The following is a 12,281-nucleotide window of genomic DNA, read 5'->3' on the forward strand; positions in this document are numbered from 1 at the left end:
TGGCTGCGATGATGGGCTCAAGTATAGCAGGGATTGTGGGGCTGGCGCGGGATTGGGCAGTGTTTCGTTCTGCTGTGCATGGGTTCGCTATGAGTCGTAGACAACTCGACGGCACTTAACAACAACAACAACAACTGATCTGAAGAAATTGGCAAGCCTTTGTATTTGTGTTTGAGGTAAGTTTGTTGCTGTGGAGTCCATTCAAACTCAAAGTGACCCTGTAGGACAGTAGAACTATCCCATAGGGTTTCCCAAGCTGTAATCTTTAAGGAAAGCAAACTATCGTATCTTTCTCTTGTGGAGCAGCTGGTGGGTTTGAATCACCAACTTTTCCCTTAATAGCCAAGTGCTTGACCACTGCTCCACCAAGGCTTCTGTATTTGATACAGACGTGACTATTCTGAAGATACTGAGCCTCCTTTTAAATACTGTATAGGCTTACTGAAGAAGAAAACACTAACATCCCACATGTGAAATCAACCCTGGCTATGGCCATGATTAACCATTGAAAAATAGTAATCCCAAATGAAAAGCTAAAATAGTGAAGTGGCAAGTAGTAGGGTGCATCTAGTACATTAACTTATATAACCCATTGCCTTTGAAGGGATTCATAGTGACCCTACAGGACAGAGAACTGCCCCATAGGTTTTCCAAGGCTGTAAATCTACAGAAACAGACTGTCACATCTTAATCTTTCTCCCGAGGAGCAGCTGATGAGTTTGAACAGTCAACCTTCTTTTTTTTTTTAATTTTATTGTGCTTTGGGTGCAAATTTACAAAGCAAGATTTGTTTTACATTCAACAGTTCGTGCACATTTGATTTCACACCCTGATTACCACCCGACTATAACAAACTCTCTTCCCCTTCTGTCCCTGTGACTCCCTCCCTGTGCCCTTATTAGCTATGTATTCCTGTCTGTCCAGCTTCCCCTCTGTGAATGCTGTCTCTCTGGTGTCTCACAGCTGATTGCTCTAAGGGGTGTATCTCCTTAGAATAGGTGGATCCTTCCCCTTGGGTAGGTGTTCTGCATGTAGGTCTTTCTACTGTTCGACTGAGAGCCAATCCATGGAACTAAGTCCATTTCTAGGCCCAAAGGTAACCCAGGACCATAGTCTTGTGGGTTCTACCACACTAGCTGACCAGTAATTCTGGTCATTTTTGTGCTGATACTGTTCCACGTTTTTCTCCCACTCTATCTAGATAATCTTCAGGTTTGATCCCTTTCTGAGCAGATGGCATTGGTAGCTGGGCACCACCTAGTTCTTCTGGTCTCAGGGACCATCATGTTCTTAATTATTTCCAGATACCTTTGATTTTCTTCACTCCTTTTGATTCAGATGAAAGGAGACAAATAGTTGCATCTTAGATGGCTGCTCAAAAGCTTTTACGACCCTAGTCACTACTCACCAAAGTTAAGTTGTGGAACAAGATTTTTATGTACCATGTTGTGCCAATTCAACTTGGTGTCCCCCAAGACTGTGGTCCTGAGTCAGCAGGCCCATTGATTCTTTCGAGGTGTATGGTTGTCTCCGAGAGGTTAGTAGGACTCTGTCTTCTGTTGTTTCTTGAACACTCATCCTTTTGGTTAGCAGACAAGTGATTAACTACTGCGCCATCAGGGAACCTTATTTACTACATTAAGCGGCAATACTCCTCCATTGTCAGAGTGGAGAGTCACCAAGAAAGAAGAGGAGGCCACATAGTGACATATACGACAACCTTCTGTCAGAAACATGGCCTTTGTTGATGCAGCCAAACTGCACTTCAAACAGGGTCACTCAGGTGCATAGAGAAAATGGCTTCCCTAGGTCACATAGGAAGTGCTGATTGCTGAGAAAATGCTAGGAATCTTCCTTTAGACTCTTTAACTCTGCTGCCTGTTATGTGCCGTAGGGTCGTACCCGACTCATAGTGAGCCCTCCTTGGGTTTCTGAGGCAGTATCACTACGGAAGTAGATTGCCCCATCTTCCTTCCAAGGAGTGGCTGGTGGGTTTGAACTGCCAGCCTTCTGGTTAGCAGTCAAGTGCCTTAGACAGTATGCTACCAGAGCTAGCATAGAATTCCACAGGTAGATTGCAGACCTCAGGAATTCTGAGTTCTTGAATCTTAAAGAAATTACTGCCATCAAATATGCATCAACTAGGCCAGTGCTTTCTATCCTTTAAAATTAATGCTTACTTGCATTTTTTTTCCTCCCTTGTAATAGGAATATATCACCACTAAATTTGTTAAGTGGTAGAACGTTTTGGAAAAGGGTAGTGATAATGGCACAACCACCAAAAAAATCTTAATGTGTAATCTCTGCCATGTTTTGGGTGTTTACAATTTAACTTAAAAAAAAAAAAATTTTAAGGCAGACTGTCCCAAGTGTGGGAAGGGAAGTTTCTTTCCCAATATTCCACAGAACTTAGCTGTGGGCATGAAGCCCAAAGCATTTTAGAATAGTGCTAGAGCAATACCCCACTGGATTCCTGGACATATTTTTGGCAAACTGAACCTCAACATTTGACTCTCCAACACTTAATAGGAAATAAACCAGTCATCGAGCAGAAATTCTTGTTTTTTATTAAATTGCAAAAGCGATCATTAAACTCAATGGTAGAAAAAGATGCAAACAATGCATATGGTGACACTTCTAAGAAAAAGGGACGAAAACTTTGGAAGTTGGTATTAGCGGATATAGAATTCTAAGAGATGAAATTCAAGTCTTATTTTCTAGAGCCTTCTGTGGCCAATCTATCCGCTTCTTCATTGCCTCTGATGCCTCGATGGCCAGGAACATACTTCTGTAGAGGTTTAAAAGAAAAAAATTCATTACTTATCCCAATCTTTTCCCTTTGTCCTGAACTCACCAAAAAAATTAGTAATGAAATTGTGTCATCGAAGCGTTACTTTGCACAAGGAACTTGTGTGTGGGCCTGATAAATTAAAAGGGGAAAAAAAAAAAAAGTTTGTTTGGCTCAAGACTCGTCCTGGAACAACCATGGGTACTTTCCCCATGTATTTGAGTTAGAATAAAAAATGATCACTGTTGTAAAAAGGCCTGAAATTATTTTAAACCTCAATCTTCCAAGAACCTTGGGTACCTCATTTATAGTCTACAGTTGAATCTAAAAATAAAGCTAACAATGGTCATTGTGCAGGGCTTTTTCCCCCTTCATTTTTTGGCATTAATACTCAAGGAAGAACGTAATGTGGCAATATAACCGTGGGAAATGTCAAACCCACTGCCGTAGGTCAAACCTGCCATTTCCCAACTCTTCATGTCTTTCAAATGATGTTATGGTGGCAGCATTATACAGATTTTTGATTTACTTTCTCCATTTGAGGAACACAATGGAATGTCACTAAAGAATATTATATGAAAAAACAAGATGGGGGACTGTAAGCCTCCCATTTTCAACATTCATCGAAATAAAGATGGCATTTTTCATGTCTAGTATTAATAGATGCTCAGCATCATGACATTCTTTTCATGTAGTTTTCTAGCCAAATGCTCAATTCCCACTTTCCAGGTTCCATCATGAAACTAATGACCCTCTTAAAAGTATTAGGTCTTGTCTTCTCCAGAGACAAATGGACCTACAGTGCTGAACTGCAAAACTATACTAAAAAAGCAACTGTTGTTGAGCCATGCCCCGACTCATATAGTGACCCCTCCTTCGGTTTCCAAGACAGTATCACTATAGAAGTAGATTGCCCAACCTTCCTTCTGAGGAGTGGCTGGTGGGTTTGAACCACCAGCCTTCTGGTTAGCAGTCAAATGTCTTAGACACTACACCAGAGTTCCTTCGAAACTTTATTGCCATCCATTTGACATTTGTTCACTCTTCTGTAATCTTTCCTCCTTGCCCCCTTTGTTTTCAATTATCCCCAAAATCATGCACTACAAATTGTTGTTTTGAGTAATAAATGTTAGAATTTCATAGACTATAAAATATAGGATTACAGTGGCCAAAAATTATTATTTTATTATATATGGAGATTTCCTAAATTCATTTTTATCTCAGTCAAAATGCCTTGCATAGGAATCTTATCTCACCTGTTTTAATATAACTTAATCAAGATAATGGATTTTTTTTTCCCTAAAGCAATTGCAGTTTTAACTAGGTCTCTGGTACTCAATACTATGAGCTGCATAGTAGGTTACTAAAAAACTCTTCCCACCTTTTGCTATTTAGACAAATAGTTTAAGAATCCCACCAACAGCTAATTTTTGGTAAGCTGCCATAGGCATAAATTAAGTATCTCCCAATGTCCTAACAGATTCTTATAGCCCTAACCCAGTGTTGTTATCTGCCGTCGAGGTAGGCCCTCTACTTGCAAGGCTTCAAGCACAAGGAATTGGTACGCAATCCTGTACCATCCCTATGATCAGTTGGGGACTGGATCTTTGTTCATCTATAGGGGTCACACTGGCTGATTTTTGGAAGTGGATGCCCAGGCCTTCCTTTCTGATCTTAATATTGAAGCTCTGCTGAAACTTGTATCAATGTGCATGCCTCCACTGACGACGATTAGCTACCCCAAGCAAGGTACATAGACCTGGAATTTGGAACCTGGATCTCCCACATGGAAGATGAGATACCAACCATTGAACCATCAATGTCTCATATCCTATCTTAGTGGTTAGAAGATTTTTAACTGAGAAGAGCAGTCTTTCTCACCCACTGAATATCCATGCCTTGGGAAGCTTGATCAATCTTCTCAAAATCACTTCTGTTGACAACATCTCTTCCAGAAGCTGTTTTCCATCCATTTTGTTTCCAATTACCTATCCATTGAGTCATACCTAGCAATTAAAAAAAACAGTACAATATTTTCTGAGGTTTAAAACTATGCTTTCAGTTTTCTAAAAATTTCTCTGTGCATAATTATCTAGTGCCTTTTTCTAAAATGAGAACAATTGTTTGGTTGGCCTCTGCCTTTGTATGCCAAGAATCTACAATTGGGAGAGTTCACATGGATTATCAAGGAAGAAGGGAGAATTAACATGAAGAAATTCTGTTCTCTTTACCTTCAGGATCCAAGCACTGGGTGGTAGAACTGTTTTACAAAAATTAGATTTAGGGTCTTTTTCCCTAATTTTTCCGTGGTTTTGAAAGGGGAAATTAAGGGGGAAGATGTTTGTGGTAGGAAATCACAGGGAAGTTTTCATGAACATAGTCTTAAGGATATGGAGATGAAATGTAGGCAGCAGAAGGTTCTACAAAAGAATCCTCCTTTTAAGAATAAAACTCAACACCAAGTTAAAAAGGGGGAAGAGTCTGTGAAAAGTAGGGATCAAATTCTACACTCCATCAATTCAGCATCTATTCACTGGTTATAGATAATTAAGTTTCCTTAGAGACTAATTTTCCCTCTAATCTTACACATATAAGAAAATACCAGCAATTTTTGGCCACTGTTATTTTTTTTCTTCACTGTTATTTTTTGTTCTCATATAATCCCCACCTGAAGTATGTTTTATTCCTTTACAGGATGTGGATCTGAGGCTGAGAGATTCACCATGATGAGCGACTGAAACATTAGGCTGCTATTTTTTCAAAAGGCTTCTAATTTCCTAGTCTTGCATGTTGACATATTTGATGGCATTGGAATATATCTACTAAAATATATTCAACACATAAAAAACAGAAATAATAGCAAGAGAAAAAATTTAATTCTTGTGACCCTTAAACTGTCTTTTCAATGGTCCTATCTTGAAGCTTGCTTTTTGTTTTAAGAATTACACTCAGGCAAATGTAAAGTAGGTTGTTAACTTTTCTGATCTTCCTTTCAAGCAGCCCAAACATCCCTCACACTCACTTATTTCCTGAATGAAATCAGTGACCAAATCAAGCATCTTTTAGGCTCAGATTTTACACCTGGCAATCTATAAACTATTATTCTCAATAGAAAATTTACCTTTGATGACAAACTTGCTGTCAGTTTCGATAATGAGTTTATCCATATTTTGGCTCTTTGCTTGTTCAATTGCTTTGTGGGCTGCCTGTAAGTAAAGTCTGAATTTTATTCTTCATACAACGACAAATTTTCTATGTGAAATACCATGAAAAAGTTCACTTTAATACAAGGTATGAAATTAAACCTTTTCCATCACAGTCAAAGGTATAGCCAAAGATACCACACTTCTCATCTGTTTTCTTGATCTAAGAGGGCACAATGAAATCAGAAGGCTCTTCCTAGCTTTAAGTCTGTGAAAGGGTGCCAGTCTCCCAATTGACTCTTCACTGGGAGACTTCACTATAGTGGCACGACAGGAAAAGGAACTTGTTCATCTTCTATGTTTTCCCTTTCACAAGAACTAGAAATAAAGTAAAAATGGAAAGCTAAATAAATGTCAGTGTGGTTACGTGAGTTAACACAACTTACCTTCAATTCTGCTGTTTGGTTTGTCTGTCGTCCAGAAACCCTCTCACTTACATTTCTGTTTTGAGATATAGGAATAATTTTATTAAATTCTTATTGCATTATCAACTTCCCATTTTGCTCACGGACCTCTTAAAGTTAGATGCAGTCTATGTTTTTACTCTTCTATGGTACCATCTGTATTGTCATCAATTGCCAAAGATGTAATTTTTGGCATCTTAAAAATGCAAATTGTTCTCACCACCTACTGGTATCCAAACACTCTTCCATTATGATTGAAATTTTGTAGAAGGGGTAAGGCAAATTTCCAGGTGTCATCTGAAGAAGTACCTTTTTAAATTCAGTATTGAGATTTCAGTGAGGGAGGTTTACCTGCAGACCTTGAAATGGCATTGTTTTAAATGTATCCAATAGAATCTCACTACTATGCCATCTGCTTGAATAGTCCAGTAAGATCTAAATCCAGAACATTCTACATTCATCCTCTTTCCCCACAAAAACATCCTCCCCTCCACAGAATATTATTTTAATAAAACACATTTTTATTTTGCTTCAAAATTTAATCACTTTGTTCATCTAACATAATTACAGGATTTAAAATGTTTTATAGTCATAAATCACATAGTGCATTTTTTTTCCTTTGAGGCTGAATTATTATAATTAGGAGCTCTGGAGGTATAGTGTCTAAGGCATTTGACTGCTAACCAGAAGGCTGGTGATTCAAACCCACTAGCCACTAATCCAAAAGAAGGTTGGGCAATCTACTTCTGTACTGATACCACCTTGGAAACCCAAGGAGGGGTCGCTGAGTTGGATCCTGACAGCAGTGAGTTTGGTTTGGGGTGGGGGTGTGTGTGTGTGTAAATCTGAGAATTTGAGAATTATCCATGCCCATGTACATCTTGGATACCACAGACCTACTTAATAAAATCTTTATATTATCTATTTCTAAAAAGGAAAAAAAGAGAAGCCATCAGGTTCAGTATAGTGTATAACTCAGGTGAGAGGCAGGTTACTTTTCTAGTTTTCCTACATGTAGTTGAATTGGCAGGATCCATTACTAAATACCAAATATACATCGATGGATGAATGAATAAATGAAGGTCTTACACGGTCTAGTGGCAAGCATGTTATGACCCAAGGATTTTTATTATTTAAAACTACCTTTGCTGTTTAAAACCACCTTTTACGGAAGAGTTAAGAATTTAGCAGAGGAGCCCTGGTGGTGCAATGATGAATGCTGAACTGCTCACCAAATTGCAGTTTGGAATCCACCAGCGCTCTGGCTGAGGAAGATAAGGCAGTAAGCGTCCATAAAAATTTACAGCCTTGGAAATTACGGGACAGTTCTACTTTGTGTTACAGGGTTGCTATGAGTTGGAATTAACCTGGAAAGCCCACAGGTTTTGATAATAATTTAGCTTTATTTTTATGTCACTTACAGTGGGTTCTGAGGTCCCCAGTAAACTCCATATCCAGCTTTTGCACCATCTCTCCCGTTATTTTTGCAGCTTCCATCCACAAAAACAGTTGGGGTGTGTTCTGCAAAACATCAATTGCGTAAGAATTACGTGAATTATGTATGCATGCTTGTTGTAAACACCAGGAGTTCCTGGACTGGTGGGGGAGTTCCTGGACTGGTGGGTGGAAATGGTTACAGCATTCCTACTAGTCTTATTCTGCTTTAAGCAGCTAATTTGAGGTATTGCCCTTCTAAGTGGACTGCTGCCATTCCATACTCTCCTCTCCAAGGTGTATAAAACTGTCCTGAGGAGCTCTAGGTAGCAGTGGCCTCACTAGTGGAGGTGACAGCAAAATGCCCCAGGTTTACGGCAGACCTAAGGCTTCACAGTAAAGGGGTGGGCGACCAAGGTACTAACATCTTTATGGTTGGTGTTACAATCACTCTGTGGTAGCCAGACAAGGTTGGGGTGAAGGGTCTCTCTGCCCAAGCCACTGGGAGAGGGTGTAGCTAAGCCGAGCTGTGAGGGGGCAGGGCGATGCTGTGAGGGGAATTCGTCCACCCAGACTGGGGCAGAAGTGGAAGCCCCAGGCCATTGCCTGGCCCTCGCCCACCCGCAGCTCCTTCTAACGATCTCCCCTTCCCTCCCCACCACGTCCCTCCCGGCTCCCGCGCTGCCCAGGAAGACCCAGGACAAGGGACCACGGGTCGCAGCCGTAGGCCAGGCAAGAGTCCTAAAATACTAAGGTCAGTGAGAGGAGGCAGGAAAGCCTAGTTTGAGGAACAAGGGAAAGAGGCAGACAGAGGACCAGCCCGGTTCCAGCCCAGGGCGGGCATGTGGAAGCGGCAAACAACTCCACTACAATCACCCCTCCCAACCCCAGCGAGTTCCGCCGTGGTGGAAAGCATGGGGCGCACGATGGACTGTCTGCAACTGGGGAGAAGAGACACCCGCGCCGAAGGCAGAACGCAGGGCCCCCCTCAGGGAGGGCTCTGGCCACGGGTTCCCTGGTGAACTACCCTCCTTGACAACCTACCGCTATCCGGGCCGGGCGCCAAAGCCAAGCGAGGTCCAACGCAGCACCCAGGCCGCGCCAGAATTACCGGGCCGCAACAATGGCAAACCCAGGGAAGGAAGTGAGTTCCTAAATTCATAGACGAAAAAACCAAACTCACCGCCGTGAGTCCGAACCGACTCACAGCGACCCTTCCATGGCGATGTTAGTAAATTGCCCCATCACTTGTAAGTGGCCCTATTGTATGACCAATCTCCTCTGGGCTCAGTAGAGTCCCGCCTAACTTCGTTGTCAGTCCTCCAGCCTGGTACTCGTCATAGCATTTTTCAGGACACGCGATACTGGTTAATTTTTGTGTGGTCTCTACTCAGACCTGTAGGATGAAGAACCGGTTCTTAGATTTTGTCCCAGGCAACCGGGATAAAAAGATATGAAAATACTCCAACATCCTAACCCTTTTAACACGAGGACACATACAAACCAAAAACCCTTTTAAATTATCCCCCCCCCCCCCGCAAAGCAGTGCCTTTTAAGGGTGTTTTGTGAAGAGAGTAAAAGACCTCTGGTGGTGCAGTGGTTACAGCGCTCGGCTGCAAACGAAATGTGGACTGTTTGAACCCAACAGATCTGCTCGACCAAGATGCTTCAGTATATATATAACCCTGGGGCGAAAGACTAGGCAGTCTGCTTCCGAGGGCAAGATATACAGCCTTGGAACCCCTATGAGAGTCAGTTCTACTGTCCTATTAGGTCACTTATGACTCGCAGCACTGGGTTTGGGAGGAATGTACTTTTAGTGCTTGGCACGATGCCTGAACACGCAGGGCGTCCCCTCAAATCCTTTTTTTTTTTTTTTTGCCCCTAAGTCGTTACTACACTTGCCAATTCCATTGTGACCATGAACAATAATCCTACCAAATACGGGCCCTGCAGTGGACCGGGCGGAGGGGGGGGGGGGGTTGGCGGGGTGTGTGTGTCAAGAATTTTAAACTTTTCCTTCCGTCTTCAAATAAAACTTTCGAGAAAAGGTTTATGACCATTACAAAGAAAAATGACCTTTTCTCCCAATCGGGGTTCAGAATTGAACATTCGTTTTGTCCTCATCACCAAGCTTGTTTGGGTGACCATTTAACGTTTACAAGAGCCCTTTGTAAAACTACTAAGGATTGAGGGCATCTACCCAAATACCCGAGGGCACAACAAATGAAGGGGAAGTGTTTACCATTGATTGTGTCTAAGAAAGGAACCAAATGGCCCCAGGTCACCTACATTACACATGTACCCACTTCGGGGGTCACTGGTCCTTTTGTGAAAATGAAGGCACCATGTAATTACTTAAAAAATGAAAAATAAACTTTTACAGCTCCGCAGAACACTGACGAGCTTACTTAAACCCTACAGACCTCCTAAAGGCCAAATCGCGGCAGAGGATTGCTGGTTTTGTAATTCTGTCACCCCCACATTCCTCTACCAACTTAGAGGAGCTGCGGCATGACTCCTTCCAAAGTCCAGAAAACAGGATGTACTTTGGGAAATCACCAACAGGCAACAGGACTAGCTTGGATACACATTTTGTGCACACTTTGCCCCCACATCTACAACCAGTCTGGTTTTCCACACACCGTCCGTCCACACAGGGTTGGAGAGAGTCGATCACGGCCGGCAGGCATTGGGATCTGGCAACTTTTGTGGACGAAGTCCTGGGACAGCCAGGAATCGGCGCCTATGCTGGATAATAAGCACATTACATCCTTCCCCTCAAGGTAACCTCAATTCCCTTCACGTTAAGTTTTCAACTAAGTTCTTACAAATTCATGCGGGTAGCGAACACAAATGTGGAGACCGCAAGCTAACGATCTCTGCAGAAAATGAGTACGACGTGCGAGCACTATTTTGGAATGCTCGACAACCGCCCCTGCAGACCTCATGAGTATTTAACAAGTTCTGACCCAAAACAGTAAGTCCGAACCCCAAAGCAGTGCCCACTGCCACCTTGGGTCAGTCTTTGGGACAGTCCCACTAATCCAGCCACTCAATGAAGTGGTCTCCCGTCTTCCCTTTGGCAAAAGTGCCCGAAATTACCCTACCGGACTCCTTCCTAAAGCTTTGGGGACAAAGTAGCGTCTCCGGGTATCAGCAGTGCCCTCCCCTCCGATTCCGATGACTCACCTCTTCTGGGGTTGAGTCTTCGTCCGCGTCCGTCACTAAAGTTCATGTTGGACTTTTACTCCACAACCAAAAACCTCTCTAGTCTTTGCGATTCCAGCACTGACGCTTCCCAGGCGCAACATTTGAGGAAGAGAGCGCCAGGAAGGCGGGGCTCCCTCGGAGACGCCCACGCTTTCCCTTTAGCCTGAGGGCACCCGGGAGAGAACAGCTCTAGTTTTGGTTCCCGCCCTAGGCCCAAAATTTCCCCTCCTGCGGCTTTCAAATCGCCTCCCTTTCACCTTAACTGACTTCCTCCGGAAGGCTTTTTCACCCCCTCCTTTTTTTTTTTTTTTTTTTTTTACCATTGTATTCAATTCAACCCTCAGGCCGCCTGCTAACCTCAACCTGTGAGCTGGTGAGATGCCTTGGATCCTCGCTCTGACTGAATGCTACCAACAAGACTAGTCAGTTTAAGGGCTGTGTCCCCAGAACTTTGAACAGAATCTGGCATTCGTTAGGATCTCAGAAATTATCTGCAGAACAAATGAATAGATGAATTCAGTAACGATGAGTGCTGCATAATAAGTGAGTCCCAGATGTAAGGGATCTCCCGAGACAGGTGGGGAGGTGACAGGGAAAAGAAAGATACGGTTTACCGGTCAGTTACAGCCTGGGATACTTCTTTCGTACGAAATGTTGTTGTTGTTATGTGCCGTCGAGTGGGACCCGACTCATAGCGACCCCTCCTTGGGTTTCCGAGGCAGTAGCACTACGGAAGTAGATTGCCCAACCTTCCTTCCCAGGAGCGGCTAGTGGGTTTAAACCGCCAGCCTTCTAGCAAATGCCTTAGGCACTATGCCAGCAGAGCTCCCTTCTTAGTCTAACTCTTCTGTATTATTTCAAAACAATCAATTCTGCTACAGAGAGTAAGAATAAAGTTTGCCTTGCCCTGTCTTCTTTCTGTGGAGCGGTTGGTGGCTTTGAACCACTGACCTGATTAACAGCCTTATCCACTAAGACACCAGAGCTCCTTGAATATTCATTCATGATACCCTAAATAAAAGTTCCTGGTACTTAATTTTTGTGACGTATGCCACTTACTTGTTTTCTATCTTACCAACTCCTTAAGGGCAGAGACCTTCATTTTGGTATCCTTGGTGCCTATGAGAATGTCTGGGACAAAGAGCAGATTGTTTGGTGCATAGATATATGAATGAACTATGCAGGGCTCCTTGCCGTAATAAATCAAATAACAGGAAGCAGGGTGTTGAAAAGTAAAAT

The 12,281-nt window shown here is 42.7% G+C and overlaps 1 protein-coding gene across 1 annotated transcript; it reads right to left on the bottom strand.

Annotated features, from left to right (window-relative positions):
- Nucleotides 1-2,710: 2,710 nt before the first annotated feature.
- On the bottom strand, nucleotides 2,711-11,067 carry LOC103203160 (ribonuclease H1-like). The gene is made up of 6 exons (XM_007948130.1): nucleotides 11,022-11,067; nucleotides 7,817-7,916; nucleotides 6,378-6,432; nucleotides 5,910-5,994; nucleotides 4,670-4,794; nucleotides 2,711-2,788 (listed from the first exon to the last, which is right to left on the bottom strand). Exons 1-6 carry the CDS (start codon nucleotides 11,065-11,067, stop codon nucleotides 2,711-2,713), a joined length of 489 nt encoding a protein of 162 aa, XP_007946321.1.
- Between the last annotated feature and the right edge of the window lie 1,214 nt (nucleotides 11,068-12,281).

The sequence above is a fragment of the Orycteropus afer genome, unplaced genomic scaffold (assembly GCF_000298275.1).
Source record: "Orycteropus afer afer isolate SDZICR_OR568_19922 unplaced genomic scaffold, OryAfe1.0 scaffold00204, whole genome shotgun sequence".
Taxonomy (NCBI): Eukaryota; Metazoa; Chordata; class Mammalia; order Tubulidentata; family Orycteropodidae; genus Orycteropus; species Orycteropus afer.

Coding starts and splice junctions, on each gene's coding strand:
- LOC103203160 (XM_007948130.1), bottom strand. CDS start 11,067: ATGAACTTTAGTGACGGACGCGGACGAAGACTCAACCCCAGAAGAG. Junction 7,917..11,021: donor AAGACTCAACCCCAGAAGAG/GTGAGTCATCGG, acceptor GATGTTTTGCAG/AACACACCCCAACTGTTTTT. Junction 5,995..6,377: donor ACCAAACAGCAGAATTGAAG/GTAAGTTGTGTT, acceptor CTTTACTTACAG/GCAGCCCACAAAGCAATTGA.